This window comes from Sturnira hondurensis, unplaced genomic scaffold (assembly GCF_014824575.4).
Source record: "Sturnira hondurensis isolate 20B ecotype Veracruz unplaced genomic scaffold, ASM1482457v3 Scaffold0000780, whole genome shotgun sequence".
NCBI lineage: Eukaryota > Metazoa > Chordata > Mammalia > Chiroptera > Phyllostomidae > Sturnira > Sturnira hondurensis.
The window spans coordinates 21,025,287-21,048,641 of NW_028073411.1; the positions used below are offsets into that span (position 1 = coordinate 21,025,287).

The following is a 23,355-nucleotide window of genomic DNA, read 5'->3' on the forward strand; positions in this document are numbered from 1 at the left end:
TGTTCAGCCCCCCAAGCCTGCACAGGATGGGGGTTTCTGAGGGGCGGCTGGGGACAGTTCTTTGTGGACATTGGGAGGCCTGGAGCCCCCAGGCCTCAGAGACAAGTCAGGGTCCCTGGAGAGGAGGGGCCCACCCCCAGCATGCTTTGCCCCCCCGAAAGCCCCGCGGTTGGCCCCCTGGTCCCTGCTGCTCACCCCTTGGCTCTGTGATACCACATTCCAGGGGTGGGCCACCCTTCCTCGCCTGGCAGGGTGGCCACGGAGCAGACCCACAGGGTGCCTCTCAGGCCCCGGGGGCCTCCTCACTCCGAGGAACACGCGGGGGCCCACAGATCAGGCCGCAGCGGGGGTTAGGGGCACTGGTCAGGGGGAGGGCAGCTGGGGGGTGGCCGTGGCAGCAGGGTGCAGACCGTGGCCCTGGGTGTCATCCTCCACAGGCCCCGTCCCCTGCGGGGGACACCTCGTGAAGGGCTCCATCTGCACTGAGGGCCACCCCAGGGACCCGCCTGCTGGGTGCCTGGTCCGGGATGGTACCACTCTGGGACTGCTCCCCGCCACCTGTGGGCAGCCCCCCTGGGGCTCCAGGCAGGTCCCCAGCTTCCCAGGGCCCAGCACACCTGGGAGCACCCCAGCTCCACACCCCTTCACATGTCCCCCGACTCGTGGGACAGTGCCGGCCGGAGAGGGAGGAGACCGAGGGCTCCAGAGCATGTCTGGGGTCTCTGCTTCCCAAGGTGCTGTGAGCCTCTGTCTGGAGACTTCTCCGGAGCCCCAGCAGGGTTCCTGAGCAGAAGGCAGGCCCAGGCATCACAGGCCACGGGGCACAGTCCTCTGGGGCAGAGGACAGCAGCCGAAGGGCCCGGCAGAGGCGCGCAGAAGAGATGGATGGGGGTACCCGAGATTTGGGGTACAGCCTCAGGTCCCAGTCTGGGCGAACACTCTCCCACGGGACCGGGGGCCAGAGGAGGCACACTGGGGAGCAGGCGCCCAGCACTGCTCACACCGCAGAGCTGCCCGCCAGGGTTGGGCACTCCCATCCCCTGCCATCAGCCGGGGTGCCTGAGAAATGGGGGTGTGGGGCCAGCTTCCTGGTCCCTCAGCCCCGCAGGGAGCCCTGCTCCAGCCTCCAGCACTGTGGAGACCCCAGTTACCTGGGGCCTCGGTGACTCAAAGTTTAGGAGTGTCTGGCAGCCGAGAAAGCCCACGGGCGTCTGGCCAGAGTCCGCAGGCCATCAGTGCGAGCTGGGACAGGCGGGAAGTCGTGGGGCTGTGGTTTCAGCCGGCCCACTTGGGCTCCCTTCCACCGGGAGCCACGGGGCAGGAGAGTGCTGGCTCCTGTTTGCTGCTGGGGCTGGAGGCTGCGGCTGGGGAGGGGATAGCAGCTGCCGAGGAGCGCCCTGCTCCCCTGTCCCCACGTGCACGGGGCCGCCGCCGCCGCCGCCGCCGCCGGGGCCATGCTGGCCGGGCGGGCTGTGGCTCTCCTGTCCCTGACTTGGAGTACCTACCAGAGCCTGGCCATCCCCCGGATCGCAGAATGTGGTCTCTCCTGCTCCCAGGTGAGCCCCTGCCCCTCCTGATGGGGCCCCAGTACCTCCACAGGTGGGTGCTGGCCCAGCACCATGAGCACACGGATGAGAGTGACAGGCAAGGGTGCAGGAGCCCTGGGGGTTGCTGGAGGCCTGGGGACCCCTGCGAGGTGCCTGGCCTGCCCCTGAGGCACTGCTCTGGGAGACATTTGCTGCCGCACCCGTGACCCACCTCTCTGAGGGGACGAGTCAGGCAGCCCGGGGCCTCGCCGCCTCGCCCAGGGCCCTGGCCCCAGAGCGGTCGGGCCTGTGGGGACACCGGTGAGGACGCACTCTGGTAACATCCATCCTGGTGCGGGGAGAACCGCCAGGCAAGGACACGGCTCAGAAGTGGTGGCGTCCTTGGGCTTTTCAGGGCCAATCAGGGTGACTCGGTCTCACCCAAGGAAGGGCCTCGGCAGCACCTGCCGTGAGGAGTGTGCCCGCCGCATCCCAGGGGGTGCCCACGGTGCCCAGGCTGCCTGCAGCACAGCAGACCCGGCCAGCGCGGGGCACGGTCCTGACCGAGTACCTGCCGTGGGCACCGCGCAGGTGTGGACCTCGGGGAGCCAGACGCTGCCCTGCCCTCGGGGACGGGTGTTCTACTTGGAAAAATTCAAAGCGAACTTCAGCTGAGGGGGCCAAGGAGGCAGAGAGCCTAGGGCAGGTGGGCTGGGGGAGGGCTCTTGAGGGCCTCCCGGCGGTGGCTGGGACCCCTGGGAAAGCGGGTCCCCTTCAGGAAGAAGGCAGGTCTGAGGAGCTTGGGATCGTGTCCGGCAGAGGGCCCAGGACCTCGGTGAGAAACGGGCCCACAGAGGCTGAGCCAGGGAAGGCAAGCACAGGGCGAGGGTCAGGCAGGGCTGCAGAGGCTGGGGGCCGGACTCAGAGCTGGGGTATAGAGACCCTGGGGCCGGAGGAGGGGCTCCTCGGAGGGGGGAGGCAGGAGGGCCCAGGTGCCTGAATGGGGGGGGGGGGATGCCAGGTGGCCTTGAGCCTCGGGGCTGATGGAGGAGCGTCCAGAGGTGGGGCTGGGCCAGCACTCAGGAAGAGACGAACCTGGGTTTGGAGATGTGGGCTCTGAGACCCACCCAACAAGGACCTGGGCCTTGGGGTGGAGGTCAGGGTGAGGCCACCCCACGTCGGGAAGGGGCTGCCGGTCAGGCTGCAGTTGAAGCCCCCCCGCCCCAGGCTATGAGGAGGAGGAAGAATCCTAGAGGGGGGGGCAGAGGGGGATGGGGGGCCATCGGGAGGAGGCGGGGGGCTCCCTGCCCACAGGTGGCCTGGCCACGGGGCTGAGCTGGTGGGGTGAGGAGGAGAAGGGTGCTGACACTGGGCAGGCAGCTGGCCACTGAGGGGGGTGCCCAATGCAGGGACAGGAACTAGAGGAGGGACAGCCGAGGCGTCGGTCCAGCCTGGTCACAGGACGGCTGTTCTGGGTCCAGACCCCCTTCAGTGGACACGGGTCCTCCTCGAGACCTGGCTGTCAGGGCCGGGGGCAAGGGCAGACGGCAGGGACAGTGTACCTATGCCGTGAGCAGGGAGGGCAGGGGTCTTGGGCTGCAAGGGCTGCCTGCCCTCCAGCTCTACTGGTGCCATCCTGCAGCCAAGACCAGGGTGCTGGGCCCCTCCTCCCTCCAGCTGGAGGGACCCCAGGCCCCATCTCAGAGACTGTGCCTCAGGGGTCCCCCACACAGACACGGCCCCCTCCCCTGCACAGGCCGGGAAGCCCCGGAAAGCCCGACGGAAACCCCCAGCGACTTCTGCATTTCCGCCCTGCCCATCGGAGGGCCCAGGGCTGGGAGCCCGCCCGCTCCGCTTTCCCCAGATGCCAGGGCTTCCGGGCAGCACAGCCCACAGGTGCTCTCCAGCCTCACTTTTGTCCATGCTGGTCCCTCTTCCTGTGCCCCCAAGGGCACTGGAAAGTCAGCTGCCAGACCACATCCACCTGCCTCCCTGCCCCCTGCTCAGTCACATTCTGAAAAGGGGGCAGCAGGAGGGCGGGCAGACGGGTGGGCTCCCACCCCGGGACTGGCTCTGCCCATGGCCCATGGGTGAGGCCACAGGACCAGGGCGGTGGGTCCAGTCTGCGGTCCTCCGTCCTCAGCAGGAGACGGAGGACGAGCACGCAGCCTGTCCCCAGGGAGACATCATATGGGTCAGAGAACAGGACGGTGGCCGTGGGTGGGAATCAACAGCCAGGGAGACTCTGAGGCGCGGAACAGAGAACAGACACCCGGGGAGAAGAGGGGGAAACAGCACGTCAGCCTGGAGTGCAGCCAATAGCAAGACATCGTCACTGCGCCATCGTGGGTGACAGGGTGACGTCAGGGACGCTGGGTCAACACCCTGGTAACCTAACACTCTTCCAGAGCGAGAGCTGCTTAGAAAAGGGACAAGGGGGAAGATGGGGTCAGCTCCCCAAGGAAGGGACAGAGGCCACCACTGCTGTCACCGCACCTCCCAACCACACCTGCCCTGCTGCTTGGGAGCGTAGCCTGGGACAGTGGGGCCTGGAGGTCACAGGTCACGTCACACGATTTACTGAGTGACCCTGTGGGTGGGCCCTCGGGCTGGGCTTTCACAGGGCCAGTGTCCCCAAATATAGGGGACAAGGAACCAGGGGCTGTGACACCCCACGCCCCAGCGGAGCTGGGGCCGAGGGACACACCCAGGCTGGCTCGGAAGGTAGGGTTGACCCTTCACCCCCCTCTGTTTTGTCTCCAGGGCTTCACCTGCAGGAGCCGCAGAAACCGTGAGTACATTGTGGGTGGAGGGGACAAGCTGTCCTCCGGGCGGGAGGGGGTGGCAGGCCCACCCACAGCCGGAGGGGCCTCCTCCCTGTCCCCAGCTTGCATCGAGGGGGAGCACAGGGTGGGAGGGCCCACGTTGCACGCTGCTTTACATCCCGCCAGCGTCTGCTGGCCTCATCCTACGGAAGGGACGCTTCCTTTTCTCAGTCTCCTTGGTGAGACGACAGCCCGCTTGAAATGGCTCCATTGTCTTGGTGGACACAGCGCATGTTTATGAGAAGGGACATACGTGACGTGGAACACAGAGGGGAAGTTAAAAGAAATCCCACTCCAAAGCCCCTGCGTGGAGAAATAATACCGTTTACTTCAGGGAAACATTGTTTAGACATTTTTGTAGACAAATAATAACAGGAAGGCAGACAAGAATATTTTATAAAAATAAAACTACTTTATGCCATTTAAAATAAGCACTATCTTTAACTGTCCTGGAACTTAACAGGAAACAATAAGCTAAAGAAATGGACAGTGCGGTCCCTGTGGGCAGGGTGCTGTCACCTCTCCCCTCCGTCTGCCCGGTGTCCGCCCCTCCTGTCTGGGTGCTGTGGCTGGGACCTCCCGTGTTGTGCTGAGTGAGTGGTTCCACCGGAAAACTGCCAGGGTGGGCACGTGAATTCCGTGATGCAGCGGGATGCGAAAGAAACACTCGGAAATCAGTCGCCTCTTTACGTGCAACCATCGGAGAGGGGAACTCAGAAAACAACCCCACTCGCAATTGCATCAAGAAAATGAAACATCTAGGATTAAATTTCACTGAGGATGTAAAAGACTTGCACTCGCAAAACTAGGAGACGCCAAAGAAAGACACCGAAGAAGGTACAAATAAGTGGAAGCACCTACCATGTTCATCGACAGGAAGAATTAACATCATTAAAATGTCCATACCAGCCTAAGCAATCTATAGATTCAGCACAATTCCAATTAGATTCCAACGTCGCATTTCACAGAACTAGAGCAGATGGTTCAAAAATTCGCACGGAAGCACAAAAGGCCACAGCAATCCTGAGGAGAACGAAGTTGGGGGCTCACACTGCCTGATACCGAACCGTACCACAGGGCTGTCATAACAGACACAGAGCGCGATGGGACAAAACAGAGAGCCCAGAAACAAGTCCACCCCTGTATAGACCATTAATATTTGACGGAGGAGGCAAAAACACACAATGGACTAAAGACAGTCTATTTAATAAATGGTGCTGGGAAAACTGGACAGATACATGCAAAAAAGTGAAATTAGACCGCTGTGTTACACCACACACAAGAATAAACTCACAAAGGGTGAAAGACTTAAACATATGACTCAAAACCATAAAAATCCTAGAGAAAAACAGGCAGTAAAGTCTCAGACATTCTTGTAGCAATATCTTTTCTGATGCCTTGCCTCAGGCAAGGAAAACCAAAGAAAAATAAGCCAACAGGACTGCACCAAACTAAACGGTTTTCGCACAGCCAAGGAGACCATGAGCAAAGTGAAAAGACAACCCACGGAACGGGAGAACATACTCGCCAACGATAGGTCTGATAAGGGGTTAAGATTTAGAATTTATAAAGAACTTAGGAAACTCAACAGCAAAAAAACCCCTGCAATTTTAAAAATGGGCCAAAGGAACTGAATGGACTTCTGCAATGGGACGTACACATGAAACATGCTGGATGGCACTGCTCCTCAGATGCACATGAGAACCACAGTGAGATGTCACCTCACACCGGTCAGAATGGCCGCCATCAACGAATCAGCAAACAGCGAGGGCTGGTGAGGACGTGGAGACAGGGACTCCTCCCCACGGTCGGCGGGAAGGAGTGCAGGCTGGGGCAGCCACTGGGGAAAGCAGTGTGGAGCTTCCTCCAAATATTGCAAATGGACCTGCCTTTTCACCCAGCGATCCCCCTTTTGGGAATGCACCCAAAGGGACCCACGGCCCGACTTCAGAAGAACACAAGCCCCTGTGTTCACGGCAGCGTTATTTACAACTGTTGAGCTATGGGAGCAGCCCGGGCCCGTCGGTAGGCGAGTGGGTAAAACAACTGGGGCACATTTACACAACGGAATACTACTCGGCTGCAAAAAAAGAAAAATTGACCGTTTGCCATGGTACGGATGGACCTGGAGAGCATTCTGCTGAGTGAAATAAGCCAGTCAGAGAAAGACAAACACCAGGTGATTTTGCTCATATGTGGAATCTAGTGAGCAAAATAAACACAAAATGGAAACAGACTCAGACACACAGAACAGACGCTGCCAGACGAGGTGGGGGCTGGGACTCAGCAAAAAAAGACACAGACACAGACAACGGCGTAGCCACTATAGGAAAGGCGGGGGGGGAGGGGGGGGAAGGGATAAATGGTGGGGGAAGGAGACTTGACCTTGGATGGCAAGCACAAGACAGGTGGTGCATGACAGGATTGTACCCCCAAACCTGTGTGCTTACATTAACCCCTGTCACCCCAATACAGACCATAAAGATTAAAAATAAATAAACGGCCAAAGTCGAACTAGCTTCTTCACCTGAAGAGATCCCGCGACCCCAGGAGCCCCTTCAAGGTGAAGGTTGTGACGCAGGTTGACCAGTGGCCGCTGGGGAGCGGTGGCCCCATCCAGCCGCACTCGCGGCCCTGGGCCTGTGAGCAGCCAGCCAGAGGTCCGAGGGCCGCGCCCAGCTTTCCACGGGAGCTGCATCGGGTTGGAGCAGCTGGCGGAGAACTTCCAGTTGGTCCTCCGTCCCCAGGCCCAGCCACCACGGTGCCCTTCCCTGGCCGTCATTGGCTCTGAAATCGGGCTGACGGGTCCCCAACACATCCCCAGTTGCTCGGCGTGTCCTCTGCTGTTGGGTCATCTGCCTTCTGCCCTTCGTTTTACTGAGTCTGGTCCTTCCGTGTCCTGGCCTCAGGGGTGCCCGGCAACGCTCTTCTACCTTTCGGTCAGGTTTTCTTCTCTCCTGTTCTTTGCCCATCCTTTGAATTCCGTGTTCTTTTCCCACCTCCTTCCCTTCATTCTTAGTTAACGGTTCTGCCCTGTGTTTGTGACACTCTGTCTGCCTCAGTCACACTTGGAACCACGTACAGACCCCCGAGCACTCAGGCACCCTCAGCCCATCAGACTCCGCTAGACGTGGGACTGCTAAGCGGGGGACCCAGCCAGGCCACATGACTGCCATCTGGGCCACTTCCTGGCCCTCTGCTCCTGGCTACCTTGTCCAGGACAGGCTGGCGGCCGTGTGGCCTGGTGTCCCCAAGTCCTCAGATGCCAACAGTCCTGGAGACAGTGAAGCAGGGGGCTGGCTCCCAGAGTCCCAGCGTGAGGCATGTGCCGCAGGGAGCCAGGTGTCGGGCACCCAGACAGACAAGCTGGGGGAGACCCCACCCTGCAGCTGAAGGGAGTGCCCCATTCCCAGCCCGAGAGCCCCTCTTGAGATCCAGACAGAGGAACCCGGAGTGGTGCCAAGGCTGAGCGGCACAGCAGCAGAGGCGACAGAAACGGAGGTTCAGACGGACACAGACCCTGGAAGGAGCTAGAAACCGGGAAAGGAATCCACCCTGTTTGCAAACACTGAACAGAAGAGGGCGCTCTGTGAAGGCAGCAAAGCAGGGGAACTCACCTCGGCCACCGCTGGGGGAAACTGCGTGTGTGTGTACACACACACACACACACACACACACACACACACACACAGAGTGCGCTGGCCACACAGCTCATCCGGTTTTCTCCAGGCACTGGCTCTAGCAGTGCTTAGTTGTCCTTTAGCTTCATTTGAAACAATTCTGTTAGATTGCACTGTGACGGCTGTCATATCAGCGTGCATTTAAAAAAACACCCGGGTTGGTGAATTTTTGTGTAACCATTTTCATATTGAAGATAGAAGAAAACATGCAACATCTTTGGCATGTTACACTTTATTGTTTCAAGAAAGGCAAAAAAGCAACTGAAACGCACAAAAGGATTTGTATGGAGAAGGTGCCGTGACTGATTAAATGTGTCAAAAGTAGTTTGTGAGGTTTCGTGCTGGAGATTTCTCGCCATTGAGGTTGACAGCGATCAAATCGAGACAGTAACTGAGAACAATCAATGTCCTACCGCACAGGAGAGAGCCGACATACTCAAAATATCCAAATCAGTAACATTATTGGCAAACAATGAAAATATGTCTTTTATTTTACAAAAAAAAAAACCATAATTTTTGGCCAACCCAACACAAGCCATGGAATTGAGGCAGGGACCAGTTCTCCACGAGTGATGCCCGTGAAAAACGGAGCAGGGGCAGAGTGACCACGAGCAGACAGACCGCCCGGCAGTGGAAGGGCACCCGCAAGGCACGCTAAAAAACAAACAAACCCCCCCAAACTAACATTTTACCTCCAAATGGCTTAGCGTACTCAAGAAAACAATGCCAGCCATTAAAGACTACATGAACAAAAGTCAGAAACACTTAAAAATGAGGTGACGACACACAGAATCAGAAATGAAGAGAAAAAAAACATTTTAGAAAATGGAGATCCTGTAAGGAGAACAGAGGGTAGACAGACCCAACAGTGAATGCCTTAAGACAAAGGGGAGGTCAAACGGTGGAAGGTATTGAAAAATAATTTTTAAAAAGATTAAAATGACACGTGGAAAAGGGTAAGGTTTGCAGACAGGCAAAGACGTGAGAAAACAGCTGACATCCCTGGAGGAAACTGAAGATGCAGGACCGACACTGGGGGGCGCTGTCCGGAGTGCGAGAAGGTTCTGCCTCCCACCAGGACCTCCAGTGACCCCCGCACCCTGGAAAATCTGAACACCCCGCACCAAACTCCGACTAGTGATCACTGGGTTGAACAGAGAAAAAAGGTTTTCGGGGCATCTAGGCAGAGAAGCACGCAGTTAAAAGTGGAAAGAAAATTATATTGTGTCTGAGTTTTCAGCAGCAACGTTTTGTGTCTGGAAAAAAGGGACAGCAGAGCCGAGCCACTCTCACAGGCCCGAGAATGCAGACGGTGCCAGGGTGGCAACTGCCAGACACACTGGGAGCCTGGGCCCTGGCTCCTCCGGCCCCGCGAGTGGCTGTAGCTCGGGCCTGTCACGGTGCTGCTGGAGGGCTCCGTGGGGCTGTGTGCGGCCTGATCCTCTCCGCTGGGTCACGGACGCCCTTGAGGAACCATTCTCGGGGTCCCCGAGGCTGGGGGGCAGCAGCCTCCCCCCCCCCCAACGAGGTTCACCTTTGCTCTTGCGTGGTTCTCAGGAGGAGTGTGCAGTGGTCAGGCCCATTTCTAATTCCGCCCCAGACAGGCGTCTCTCGGGTCTTCCTGGAGGGGCAACAAGGCTGGCTGGCCACCAGCGCCTGACCCGGAGGCCGCCCCCCACCCCCCCAGCCCGCCCGCTCTCCGGGAAGCCCTGGGCCCAGTGCTGCCTCACGTGGTCCCAGGACACGGAGGCTTCCTGCGTCCCCCCTCCAGCCTCTCGCGGCTGATGATCCCGAGTCTTTCCTCAGCTCTCCCAGTCGTTGGGTCTTCTCGTGTTTGCCTCCAGCGTTGCCCGTTGTCTTGGGCAGCAGAGCTGGCCTGGTCGGCCAGCAGTGGGGAATGAAACCCCAGCCCGGGTCTTTCAGGGCTCAGCAGCCGTCTTCCTCCTCCTCCCCCCTCAGTTCCATCTGCCTTCCCCAGCGGGTTGGCAGCCCAGCTCCGCTCAGGGCCCCTCCCGACCCACCTCCCCTCCGAGCCCCCGTCTCTCCTTTGAAGACGCGGGGTCAGGCGTCCCTTTCTCAGCCTCTGACCAAGGCCAGGCACGTGGGCTCCCCTCAACTCTCTGCCACGGATTCTGGGCGCAGTCATTTCCAGGGCACAGCGCCTCTCGCCTCTGCGTGTGCTCTCCCCGAGGTGCCAGCTCACTTTGGGGCAGAGCCTGTCCTTCCCATGCCTTTGGTCCTAAAACAGCCACTTTGCCTCCATTGGACAGCCACTTTGCCACATCTGCCTCCACAGATGCCATCACCTCTAGGCTCACCTGGGCCTTTCCCGCCTACTGTTCTACTTTTTTCAAAAAAAAAGGCATTTTGGTTTGGATTGTTTTCTTGGTTGGCTGGGATAGGTCTTCGGTTTCCCCCCAAAAAAGGTCAAAAAACACACACTTCTCCTTTCCAGATGAGGGAGTTCCCACACACGCGGCAGACGACCTGCATGGGGAGGGGACTTGACAGGACACTCCCCACGTAGGACCCTGCTCACCAAGCCCAGGGATGGCCCTCCAGCACGAGGAGGCAGAGGAGGCATGGGGCTTGGGCACAGAGTCCTCGTCGCCACCCTCTCCCATCCACATGGCCTCTCGGGCCCCTGGGTTTACCACAAAGCCTGTGTGGCCAGCCAGGGGCTCAGCTGCCTTCTTCAGGTGGCCTCCCTGCCGATCTGGCCACTGTCCTTGTGTCCTTCTAGAAGGCTTCGAAGAGCCTACCAGATACCAGATACTAGTTCCCGAGCCAGCGGGGGGCCACACCGTTCCGTGCGGGCCACGCCGGGTGACGGTTTAATTTAGAACCTCCTTAGCTGGAGGAGGGTTTATCCTGACACCGGTGAGAACTGCCGGCACAGGGGGATAACAAAAGACGTCTTCGTTGGTTTTATTGTCCTTAAGGCGCCAAAGATCTGGTGGGGAGAGGCAGAGGGAGCCTGGGTCCCGAGCCCCTCCCCGTCTCTCCCTCCGCCACTGCGGAACCGAGGGCACACGGCGCCTAGACCCTCAGGGACTCAAAGACAGCTGCGCACCGGGGATGGAAGGCTTCGGGGGCTTTGTTCTTAGTGTTCCGTTTTCCCCGGTTCTGACTGTGCTTCACTGAGTTGGGAGAAAGCCCTGCCAAGGGGCCGCCGCAGCTGGGGCCCTCCCTGCCTCCTTCCCCTGCCCGCGTCAGGGAGCAGGAAGTGGCCTTTGCAGCCTTGTTGACACAGGGCTGCCGCAGGGCAGGACACACACTCGGTCTGCGCAGGATGACGCGCGCGCGCACCTGCGGGACCCCGCCCGGGGCGGGAGGCTGGGCTTCCCCCCACCCCAGGGCTCCCCGTGCCCTTCCACCCGCCCCGCCCACCCACGGAGGTGAACGGGGGGCCGGGGGGTCATGCGGCGTGTGTTCTTGTCTTTCGGCATAATTACCTCGGGACTCGTCAAATTCCTGTTCCCTCATTTTCGACTTGCTGGAAGAATCCGTGTAGAACTCACAAATGCTCTCATTGGCTCTTCCCCAGGGCTTTTCCGTCCCCTCCTTCATTGGTTGCCACCCGGACCTTTACCATTCCGGTCCTTCTGCTCCTCTGGGCGGGGGCGGGTGGGGGGTGTTCTCCCCGCCCCAGGCCCCGCCCCCAACCCCCAACCCCCAACCTCTACTTCGGGAAACAATAGACTTTTAACGCCACAGTGTTGGTTCAAGGTGTGGTGGTGTGTTTACTCTTTTTTTCTCTGACGCCTTATGGTGAATGCTGAGGTCACTAATTTGAATCTTTCTTTAAAAAATTTTTACTTATCAATTTTAGAGAGAGAAACCTCAATTTGTTTTTCCATTTATTTATGCATTCATTGGCTGATTCTGGTGCCTGCCCTGACCAGGGATCCAACCGCCACGTTGGTACTTGGGGACGATGCTCTGACCAGCTGGGCTACCCAGCCAGGCGGGACCTTTTGCTTTTAGGGCAGGCGTTTAGGGCTGCAAATGTCCCCCGAGGACTGATTTAGCAACATCCAACCTTTTTACGTGTTCTCTTTGCATTTTCACTCAGTCCAAAGTAGTTTGTAGTTTTTGTTTTTATGTGTTCTCTTTGGCCTATGGGTGTTTAGAAGTGTGCTGATTAGTTTCTAAATATCTGGAGGTTTTCCAGAAATATTTTATTAATGCCTAATTTGATTACAGTTTTGTCAGAGAAGATGGTTTGCAGGATCTGAATTCTTTTAAATGTATTGACTGTTTAATGGGCCCGATGTGGTTCATCTTGAAAAGTGTTCCATGTGCCTTGAAAAGCAGAATCCACCCCAGTGGTGGTGTGGTTCGATGGGTTGAGTGCCAGCCTGTGAACCAAGGGGTCACACGTTCGATTCCCAGTCAGGGCGCATGCGTGGGTAGTGGGCCAGGTCCCCAGTAGGGGGCGTGTGAGAGGCAACCACACATTGCTGTTTCTCTCTCTCTCCTCTCTCTCTTCCCCTCTCTCTAAAAAAAAAAAGTGAGTAAAATCTTGTTAAAAATCGCTTTAAAAAAGAAAAAGAAAAACCAATTCTGCAGCCACTGGGATGTGTGTTCTGTAAGGGCAGCTGAGCCGGGTTGCGGAGTGCCTGGCACAGGCTGCTACAGTTGCTCCTGAGTCTCTCTGTCTACAGGTCCTGTCAGCTGTGGAGGGGGGTGTCTCAAAGCCCCCAGCTACAGCCTACACTGGTCCATGCGCGGTGAAGCCGCCGCTGCGGGCACAGGCGTGCGAGGGTGGCATGTCTTCCTGGGGGGGGGGCTCCCTGAGTGACGGTGACATGACCATCTTTGTCCTTGGTAGTGTTCTTTGCCCCAAAACCTGTGTCTCCTGGTATTAACCCCTTCAGCTTTTTAACAGTTAGTATTCGCATCCATGTCTTTTTCCATTCTCGTATTGTTACTTTGAGCCAATCTGTGTCTTTCTGTTTAAAGGGCATTTCTCACAGGCAGCACACGGTCAGGGCTCCGGAAAACGTTTGTGTTTTAACAGCGGCGTTTGAACGTTGACTCGTTACGTGATTGCAGACTCGGGCAGGCTTAAATTGATCTTCCCATCGTTTGCTTATTTGTTCCACCTCTTCCTCCTTAGCTATTGTTTCTGCCTCCGTCGTATGTGTGATCCCGCTGTGTCTCCTTTGTTGATTGATTAGGCAAAGCCGTCGTTTTGTGATTTTAGTGGTTGCTTCGGGGTCTACACACACATCTTTAACTGGCTGTATTCTCCCTTCCCGGGAAAACGGGGAACTTCACGGGCAGCGGTCGCTTCCCGTATCCGGTACCTGTGCTGCCGGACCCACACCTGCCCCTTTCACACGTGTGCTGAATTCCACGGGGCAGTATTATTACCTCATTTAAACTGTTGAGTCTTGGACAGATTTAAGTGATAAGAAAATGACTTGTATATTTACCCATGTGGTTACCATTTCTGGTGTTCTTTATTCCTTTGATATATTTTCCATCTGGTATCGTTTTCCTTCCTGCCCGAAAGACTTTTGCAGTTCGGGTCTGGTAATGAGGGAATCTTCCATCTTTTGTGTGCGATCGGGGTCTTTCTTTGCCCTTCATTTCGAAAGAAGGCTCCTGTGGTAGGGCTCCGGGCTGGCAGGTTCGTCTTCCTCCACGTCAGAGGATTTCTCCCGGCCCCCTCGTCTGCATTGCTTCCGACAAGAAATCGCCTCATTCTCGTCTCTGTTCCTCCGTGCAGGACGGGTCCCCTTCCCGCTGGTGGCTTCCACAACGGTCTCTTTATCAGTGGCTGTGAGCAAACTGATCGTGGTGTGCCTGGTTGTAATTTTCTTCGCATTTCTTATACTGAGCACCCGGCAAGCTTCTTGGATCTGCGAGGTTAGAGTTTTCAAGTCTGTACCATTTGAGTCATCTCTTCGAGGCTTTTTTTTTCAGTTCCCCCATTTTTTCTGGAACTGCAATTCCACAAACAGCTCACTGATGCATTTTCTATTATTATGTGGTGTGGATGTCACATCGCCAACACCTCTTTCTGTTTACTTTGCATCATTTCTATTGCTATGGCGACTTCCCCAATCTTTTCTCTTTTGCTCAGTGTCTAACATGCTATTAATTCTGTCTGATGTAGTTTTCATCTCACAAGTAGTTTTCATCTCTAGAAGATGGAGTTGAGTTTTTAAAAAAATGTCTCCCATGTCTGTAATTAATATTTTGAATATAGAAGTACAGTTATAATTTTTGTTTTAATGTTCTTGTCTATTAATTCTAGTATCTGTGTTGGTTTCTACGAATTCTAATATCTGGGTCAGTTTTGATTAATTGATTTTTCTTCTCATTTTGGGTTGTGTTTTTCATGATTCCTTGCAAGGATTATAACTTTTTATTGAATTTTATAGCCTGATGCGGGCGGGATATATTTTTATTCCTACAAGTCCTCTTGAGCCTTTTCTGGAATACGGTGAAGTCACTTGGAAACAACCGACGCTTTGGGGATCCAGCTTTTGAGATTTGTCGGGCAGGACCAGAGCAGTGCTGGCTGAGGCCAACTGTGCCCCGCACTAAGGCGGTGCTCCCGGTTACTGGCCCCAGGGCCCGTCTGGCCTGGCTGGGAGCAGGGCCTCCTCCGGCCCTGCGTGGTGCAGGGCACTGTCCCCTCCGGTCCCTGAGGCTGTTCGTCCCCTGGCTCAGGGAGGGCCCGCACAGGCCCGTACCCCTCCATGCTCTGCTGAGGATTCAGCAGCCGGAATGTTTTGCAGTCCTTCTGTCTCCTTGTCTCGTCTGTCCCGCTCTGTCCTGCCGACTCTGGCCACTCCAGCCTGCCCAGACGGTCGGCCCCATTTCCTCAGCTCAGTGCGCACGGCCTGCTCTGCTGACCTGGGCCCCAATCCCGGCACTGACGAACAGTCTGGGTGCAGCCCTGGGGATGGGCCACCCCTCACTGGGGCACTGGTTCCCTGACTACCCTGGGAAGGGCGTGAGGACCCTCCCCAGCAGGGCAGCTCCAGGGTCTCCCCACTGGCTCACCCACCACAAAGCTCCCCCAGGTGTCAGGGTCCCTGAGGCATGCGCCCTCCTTCTCCCTCCCCAGGGAACATACTGAACAGCTTCTGCCGGCCGCTGCCTGGGTCCATGGCCCCGTCAGTCCTGGAGGCCCTGACACTGTCCACCGCCATGAAGTGTGCCCCCCAGGGCAGCTGCTCCCTGCTGCTGCGCGTGCACGCCTCCCTCACGCTGCACGGTGAGAGGGCCGGAGCCCGGGAAGGGGGTGGTGGGCTTGGGGCTCCTCTAGCCCCCACATCAGACCCTGCTGGGCACGCTTCCCAGAGAGGAGGGCAGGAGGGGGTCCCACTGGTCTGACTGACGAGCTGCCCGACCCTCCCCCCACAGAGAGCCTGCGGGGCCTGGAGGCTTGCTCCATGAGCCTGGACACCCAGGAGACTCACTGTCACAGCGTGCGGGTCTCCAGGGCCTCCCGCCAGCAGCAGGAGGGGCAGCAGGTGAGGCCAGGGTCTGACCCAAGCCTTTGGGGGCAGCCGCAGCCGTCCCTTCACCTGCTCTGCTGTCCTCTCCCGGCCACCTGGCCACAGCCTGTCCTGGGGCTCTGCCACCCAAGGCCCAGGGAGTGGCTGCTGCTCCTCCCCCGCTTCCAGATCCTAGGTTCCAGCTGGGCCCGGTGGAGCCATGGAGTCCCCAGGTCCACTGGCTCACACCTGTCCCTGCCCAGCTCCAGGTGCACTTCGACTGCTTTGAGGTGAGCGTGGCCCAGAGCCTCTACGTCACCCTGAGGACTGTCCCTTACTTCTGTGGGGTCCAGCTGGAGCAGCAGTACCACGTGAAAGGTGAGAGCCCAGGGGGCCGGCCTGGGCACAGCTGCCCTCTGGCCTCGAGGGACTGGTGTGGGGTGAAACTCACCCAGGGTAGGGGCAGGGCCCCAGCTGGGCAGCTCCCGGCAAGGTCCCCTGGCTTAATTTGGGGTCACTGCCTCCCTGGAAAGGAGGGACTTCTGGAAACCACAGGGACAGAGGCCCAGCTAGGGGGGTGGCCCCTGGGGCAGAGCTGGCTGGGTCCACCATTGTGTTTGTCATTTGCAGACTGCGGGGACAAGGACGTGGGAAGGAACGTGCCAGCCTGCTTTGGTGAGCTTTCTCCTCAGGTGGGGCCACAGCCTACCTGAGCAGACCCTCAGGTTGTTACCGGGACCGCAGCCCTGCCACCGGGGTCTTCTTTCTGCCCCACTTAGGAAATCGAGACGGGTCCTCAGGTGAAAGACCCCCAAATGCCAGGGTCTAGCACAGGTCAGCGCCTCGGGGCTCTCAGGACAGGCGGAACCCTGTGTATGGTGCCTCTGGTCCCAGCAAAGCCCCCCTCGCCACCCCACAGCCCGGAAGCTATCCTACTGGGTGGACCGCAGCCGCAAGGTCATTCTGGTACAGGTGCCAGAGGCCCCCGGGGGCCCCGACTACTACGTGCGACTCTGTCTCAAGTGGATCGCCTGCGAGGACGCAGGCGCGCCAGTGCGGGTGAGCAACCCCCCTCACCCCACGCCCCACAGGCTGGAGCCCTGGCCCTACCCAAGCCCCGCCCACACCCACCAGGCCAAAGACCACACCCACCCACGAGGTCACGCCCCGCTGCATGCTCTTGGGCCCGCCCACTCCAGGCCCCATCCTGCCCGCTGAACCCCAGCTCCTTAGCGCTGGGTTCGATCCGCTGCAGGTGACAGCAAACAGCGTTTCCCGGATGGTCTCTCTGCCCTACAGCCAGGAGCTGCCCTGCCTGTGCCTAGAGGTGAGTGAGGGGGTGACCTCGGCAGCAGGAGGGGACCAAGGGACGGACAGGCCTGGCCTGACCCTAGCCCCTCCCACAGAGCTGGTCTGCGACCCTAGATGCAGTGCGGACACAGACCTGCCCCTTTGAAAACGGCAAGTGCCCTGAGGTGCCAAGGGGTGGGCAGAGGGAGGGCAAAGGGTGGGAGATGGGCGGGTCGTGAGTATCCAGCTGGGTGGCGCCCGGCCTGATCGGGGGAAGGGCCTCTGCCCGGGGCTGGCTCTGGATGACATATAGTCGGAGACGCCTGCCGGACGAGCGCTTTCCAGGTAGCGGACGCTGGGAGCATGCGTGCGCGTTCCGTGAGTGCGTGCACGTGCCATGAGTGCGCGCGCGCGCGCCATGTGTGCACGCAGCACGTGCGGCGGCCTGGCTCTCTTGGAAGAACCAAGTCTTGCCAAGAAGGGCTCTTGAGCGTGCAAGAGGGACCCTTGCCCTCTGCTCATGACGCCACACACGCAAGTGCACGGACACGGGCCAGGCAGAGACCCACCGGAGACTCGCTGCTGAGTCCCTGGCACACCTGTCTCGCCGGTGCCCGGTCCTGGGGCTCACTGGCCCCCGAGGTAGCACCCAGCTGACTCGAACCCCCCGGGGTGGGAGGCGGGTCCCTGCAGACACAGAGGCACTGTGGGAAGCCATCCGCTACCACCCAGCGAGCCAGGCGCTGAGCTGGGAGCCCGCCTGTCCGGTGAGAGGCTACGTGAGTCTGTGCTGGCGCCCGGACCCAGAGGCCCGGTGCCAGGAGCTGAAGCACTCAGTCCGGTCTGCACATGGCAGGGTGAGTGGCCGCCCGGTGGGGGTGGGGTGAGCCCGGCCAGCCTGGCCCTGACCTGCGCCCCGCCCCCCAGGTACAGTACTCACTGGTGGACACCCAGCCTCAGCTCTGCCTCAAGGTGAGTGGGCCAGGCGGGCGGCCCACAACACGCACGCACTATGACAGCTTGCAGATGGTGGCAGGTGGAAGGGCCTCGCACCCCACAGGCCTTGCTCAGCCTGCTGCCAGGCCTCCCAGCAGCCCCTCTGACCAGCCCTGGCCTGACAGTGGGTGGAGCTAAGGGCTGGGGTGGGGCAGACCCCAGGGGCCCTGCAGCCACCCCCAGCTGCACACCCTGCCCTGCCCTGCCCCTCGCCTTTCTGCAGTTCTCCACCAGCCGGGGCTTCTCAGTGAGCTGCCCTTTCCAACAGCCAGGCTTCCCAGGTGAGCGGCCCTGGGGCCCAGCGAGGCTGGCTGTGGCATTTGCAGGGGACACAACCAATAATGGGGCGTGGGTGACAGAGGGCTGGGTCAGGGGAGGGCGGGATGGGGGTGGGCTGTGAGCCGGGCCTCACGCCTCAACCCGCCGCAGCCTGGAAGATGACCGTCCGGCCAGCACCCTTGCGGACCCACCTCCGGGTCACCTTCCTCTCGCCCAGCCCTGCCCACTTCCAAGTGCGCCTGTGTCACAGAAGGAAGATGTGGCCCCTTGCCTGCCACCAGACACTCCAGGCCACCGCCCTCTCTGCAGCCTCAGTGAGCCAGGGGGTTGGGCACCACCCTGGGGAGCGGGGTGGTCCTCTCTCTGTCCCCACCAGGCCAGGAGCTGCCCCCAGAGGCCATCTGCTGCAGAATGTGCTCAGAGGGCTGAGGCCCGGGCTCCACGCACACACGGGTGCATGAGGGACAGGGACGTGGGGTAGCCTGGTCAGCCCCCCACTGCCTGTGACCCACTCCTCCCCCCACAGGCTAACCTCACCGCAGACCCCGTCTTCGTGGACGTTCTCAGGGATGAGGCCTGTGGGCCCGACACCTGCATCCAGGTGCCCAGACTTGCTCCCTCCCACACCTCAGCTTCCCCTGTTGTGAGCGACTGGGGAGCTTCTGCCTCCCCAAGGCTTCCCCGGGGCCCCTTCAGCCCAGCAGCCTCCCCGACCGACTCCCTGGGGACTCAGCGGGGTGGAGAGAAGGGCCGTGGGGCACAACGACCGAGCTGCCCGTGTCTGCAGGGCCGGAGGACCGACGTACACTTCTCAGGCCCCCAGCAGCTGTGTGCCCTGCCGTGCGGTGAGTGCGGGGGCCGGGCCTCGGCAGGGGCACGCGGGGGGGTCACCGGGGGGGGGATGCAGGGGGCCAGGCCTGGCCCTGTGCAGGTGTCACCGCCTCCTCTTCAGAGTGTCCACCACCCTAACCAGGGCTCTGCTTCCTCCTGTCCAGGAGCTTGGGACATCCCTGGGCCCAGACTCCCGGGACCTCAGGCTGGGCAGAAAACAGAGGTAACCTTGCCCGTCTCAGGTGTGGCTGCTGGTGACCTCGCCTTGGGGCCCAGGAGACTCTGCGGTGCGAGCAGGGCGCAGGCGCCCCACCTGCAAGCCCTCCTGGCTGCGGAGTGGAGACTAGAGCAGGAACTGTGGAGGCAGGAGGGCCAGGATGGGGCCAGCCTGGGGGGGTCGTCGGGGGGTGGCTCAGAACAGCCTTGATCCCTGCTGAGTCACAGCACTTCCAGGGCAGCCCTGAGTCTGCTCCCCTGCACCCCAAGAAATGCCCCAGGGCCTGCAGAGAATCCCTCAGACCTCATTCTTCACTCCCCCTAACCCCCAGCAGAGCTTTTTGGCCAAGTCCGGGTCCCCTTCCCCTGCAAAGTCATCTCTAGCCAATGATAGGTCACCCCAGGCCTGGTGTCTAGATGGGATCTCCTGGCCCAGGGGCCCCCCTGGTGACAGGACATGTGCTGGCAGCCCCCTTTCCTTCCCCTCATCACAGTTGCGGGGAGGGCTGGGCAGTGTGCCCCAGAGTTCATCCTTGGCTGACTGAGCCAGGCCCCCACTTCTGTCCCCAGCTGCCACCCAGGCGACAGCTGACTGAGATGGGTGTCTCATCAAGAACAAGCAAGTGCCAGGGCTGGACTGCCGGGTGCGGTGACGACCAACTCGTGCCTGGGCACCCGGACCTTGGCGGAGAAGGCCAGGCTCAGAGCACGGGCTGACCCCGGGCCGCGGGGCCCAGGCCCCCTCCAGCTCCCGGAGGTCTGCAGCTCCGTGGGGCCCCTGATGCTGGGCTGGGTGCTTGACTCCAACAAACGGCCTTCAGCCCCTTCTCGACCCCCCTGGGTGGGCAGCAGAACGGCTGGGGGACGGCCCCCATTCTCACATGACCTGGCCCCTGCCCTGCCCTGTCTCATCTTGGCCCGGGCTCCCTCTGGACACCCCGTGGTCACAGCCACGCTCCCTGCGGGGTGGCTAATGGAGCTTTGCCCAGGTGCTGGTGTGCAGGGTGTGACCCCATCCTCTCTATAGCTGACCAGCCCCCGTGGCCCACTCCCACCTCCAGCTCCTGCCCAGAGCACCCCCACGCCGGCACCGGCAACCCCCTGGTGCCCAGACTGGCCCTTCACGCAGCCCCCACCTCACACACAAGCACCCAGCCCCCTCCACTGTCCCTCCAAGGACCCTGCCACATGCCTTCCAGCACCCCTGGCTTATCCCAGTGGCCCCAGAGCTCGGGCTGCTCAGAGGTCACTCCCCAAGCCCCACCCAGCCAGTGCAGTGAGGCTCCGAGGCCACCGGCCAGATGTGCCACTCAAAGGCACATCAGACTCTTTGAGGGCCACCATGTGCCGTCGGCGCTGGGTGACCAGCAAGGGACCCTTGGCCCGGCAGTGCGACTTCTGCGCCTCCGGCCCTCCGGGTCCGTCCTGACAAGGACCCCGGCTGCACCGCCCCTGAGTTGCCACCAGGAGTCTGGGCATCGCCTCCATCTGATGGAGGTGCGCAGTGGGACAGGCGTTTACCCCTGGCCCTGGACGGTCAGCTGTGCTGCCCTCTGCCCGTGCCAACTGTGGTCCGGGTCCCACTGTCTCTCCTTCTGTGGACCAGGGGCCGGCAGAGTCAGCGTGCCCCCTCTGCCCGTCCACCTGGCTCGCCTCCTCCCTAAGGACAGAACTGGCATCTGCAGGGCCAGGGAGCCCCTTGGGGCTGCAGTGGGGCACCTGTCACAATGGGCCCAGGTGGTGGCTGCTGTGGGGTGAGGGCTGGTCACCGACGTGATGGAGCATGCCAGCCCCCACCCCATGTGGGACCCCAGACGGCACCCAGGACACCGCAGTCTGGGGGTGCCCGCACATCCTCAGTCACCAGCCCACACCTGCCCGGGAGGTCAGTGCTCATGGCCTCCGGCCCCACCACGGGGGATGGCAGAGGAGGCGGAGGGTCACAGATTAGCTGGGGTGAGTGTTCGGACACTTGCGTGCCCCATTCAGCCGTTCCACGAGCAGGCACCCACCGGGCGCCGCACTGACCCGGCAGCAGGAGCAGACGGCGTGGCAGAGGTCGTGCCCCCTACAGCTGCAACCATGCCGAGGTCTGTCCTGCAGAGGGGCTTGCAGTCGGGACTCTCAGCCCTAAAGCCCAAGCCCACAGGACCTCGGTCACCCTATCTGGAACTGACAGGCCACAGGCTGAATACGCACATTCCGTGGGGTGCCCAGTGGGTGGGATGGGGAAGCAAACAGGAAGGGGGGGCGCCGAGTGGAAAAGGGCGGTCCAGCAACCCATGAACAGACACTGCAGAGGTGAGGGGTGCCCGCCACCTGGCTCTGCCAGGACCTGGCAGGTGAGAGGTGGGGCCGTGGGTCGCCTGGTGTGGGCAGCGTCCAGGCAGGAGGGCAGGTGGACGGGATGGTGGAGCTCTGTGGGGTGGCGCTTGGCGTGGTGGGGTGGACCTGCCTGTCAGGCTTTCCCTCTCTCACTGATCAGGTTTGTAGCACCTGCTGTATACCCGCTCCCTCCAGGAACAAAGCAGACCCAGGTCCCTGCCTGAGGCGGCAGGGGAGTGGGGGGGAGGGCGGCGTAGACGTGAAAAGGCTGTAAAAAGAGCCACCCAGGAAGGAAAGGCGGAGCAGGCAAAGGAGGGACACGGGGCCAGTGCACACACGAGAGGTGAGGCGGCCAGCGGACGCCATCAGTGGGACAGCGGTGGGGATGAAGGCCGCCGCCCACCCAGGGGTCCTCTCCACAGAGGTGGGAAGGAAACTGAGCGAATGAACACCAGGCAAGTGCAGAGACAGGCCACGTGCCCTCCACCCGAGCCAGGCTGGTCCCACCCACGTCCCACGTGATCTCAGGAGAAAGCACTGTCCTCAAGGGCACCTGACATAGAGCTACTTCATGTGACAGCCACGTAGCCACCCCTGCTCTCTCTGGTGACAGCACAGAATGACTTCTCCCATTCTGTTACTTACTTGGCCAAAATGGTTGTGTGGTGTTTGTGTGTATGATAGGTCTCTTAGCACTTGGTTCTCTTTCATTTCGTTTGAAACAGTTTTGTTACATTGCAATGTGACAGCTGTCATATCAGCATGCACTTAAAAAACTTACCAGCCCTGGCTGGTGTGGCTCAGTGGATTGAGTGCGGTCTGTGAACCAAAGGGTTGCCGGTTTGATTCCCAGTCAGGGCACATGCCAGGTCCCCACTGGGGTCCACGTGAGAGGCAACCACACACTGATGTTTCTCTCCTTCTCCTTCCCTTCCCCTCTGTTTAAAAATAAAATCTTTAAAAACACTTATCAAAATTGGTTAATTTTTATGTAGCCACTGTAATATTGAAGATGGAAGATAATAAGTAACATTTTCAGCATACTATGCTTTATTATTTCAAGAAACGTGAAAATGCAGCTGAAATGCATTTAAAAAAATTGGGCAGGGTATGGAGAAGGTGCCACGACGGAGCGAACACGTCAAAAGTGGCTGTGAAGTTTCGTGCTGGAGAGTTCTAGCTGAATGATGCTCCATGGTCGGGTGGACCAGCTGGAGCTGGTGGCAGTGCATCACACCCTAACCGGGCCCTGGCTGCTGTGGCTCCGTGGATGGATTGGCAGCCTGCAAACCGAAGGGTCGCCGGTTTGATTCCCAGTCAGGGCACAGGCCTGGGTTGCCAGCCAGGTGCCCAGTAGGGGACGCACGAGAGGCAACCACACAGTGATGTTTCTCTCCTTCTGCCTTTCTTACCCTCTCTCTAAAAATAAATAAATCTTTTTTTTTTAAATATTTTATTTATTTATTTATTTATTTATTTATCTTTAGAGGGGAAGGAGAGAGGGAGAGAAACATCAATGTATGGTTACCTTTTGTGCGTTCCCTGCTGGTAGTTAGCCTGCAAGGAACCGGCCTGCAACCCAGGCATGTGCCCTGACTGGGAATCGAACCGCGATCCTCTGTAAATAAATCTTTTTTTAAAAGACATTATTGAGAACAACCAGCATTATACCATGTGGAAGATAGCCAACATACTCAAAATATCCACATCAACATTATTAGTGAAAATGAAAAATGTCTTTTATCCCGTGAAAAAAATCCATATGGACTTTTCGGCCAACCCAGTACTGAACACCCCGTGCCTTTGCATGTCCAGTGAGTCTCTGCCACACGGCCTGCGGAGAGAGCCGGGTTCCCCAGCGCTCGGCGCACCTCTGCCTCCTACCTGAGGGTCTCCATCCACCGACGGGACGTTGAGTCACTTGTCT

General features: G+C 59.4%; 1 protein-coding gene across 2 annotated transcripts; it reads left to right on the top strand.

Moving 5' to 3' along the window:
* The first annotated feature begins 1,454 nt into the window (after positions 1-1,454).
* Positions 1,455-21,452, top strand: IL17REL (interleukin 17 receptor E like). 2 transcript variants are annotated; one of them, XM_037049129.1, is made up of 17 exons: positions 1,455-1,556; positions 4,290-4,317; positions 15,119-15,268; positions 15,418-15,527; positions 15,755-15,869; positions 16,122-16,166; positions 16,411-16,550; positions 16,747-16,818; positions 16,898-16,952; positions 17,475-17,638; positions 17,709-17,753; positions 18,001-18,058; positions 18,207-18,370; positions 18,583-18,657; positions 18,844-18,901; positions 19,052-19,110; positions 19,674-21,452. In XM_037049129.1, the coding sequence occupies exons 1-17, from the start codon at positions 1,455-1,457 to the stop codon at positions 19,818-19,820; spliced, it is 1,587 nt and encodes a 528-aa protein (XP_036905024.1). In that variant the 3' UTR covers positions 19,821-21,452. The 2 variants fall into 2 exon arrangements, with proteins under 2 accessions (XP_036905024.1, XP_036905031.1); XM_037049136.1 differs by lacking the exons at positions 18,583-18,657; positions 18,844-18,901; positions 19,052-19,110; positions 19,674-21,452 and having other exon boundaries at positions 18,274-18,374.
* Positions 21,453-23,355: the final 1,903 nt, after the last annotated feature.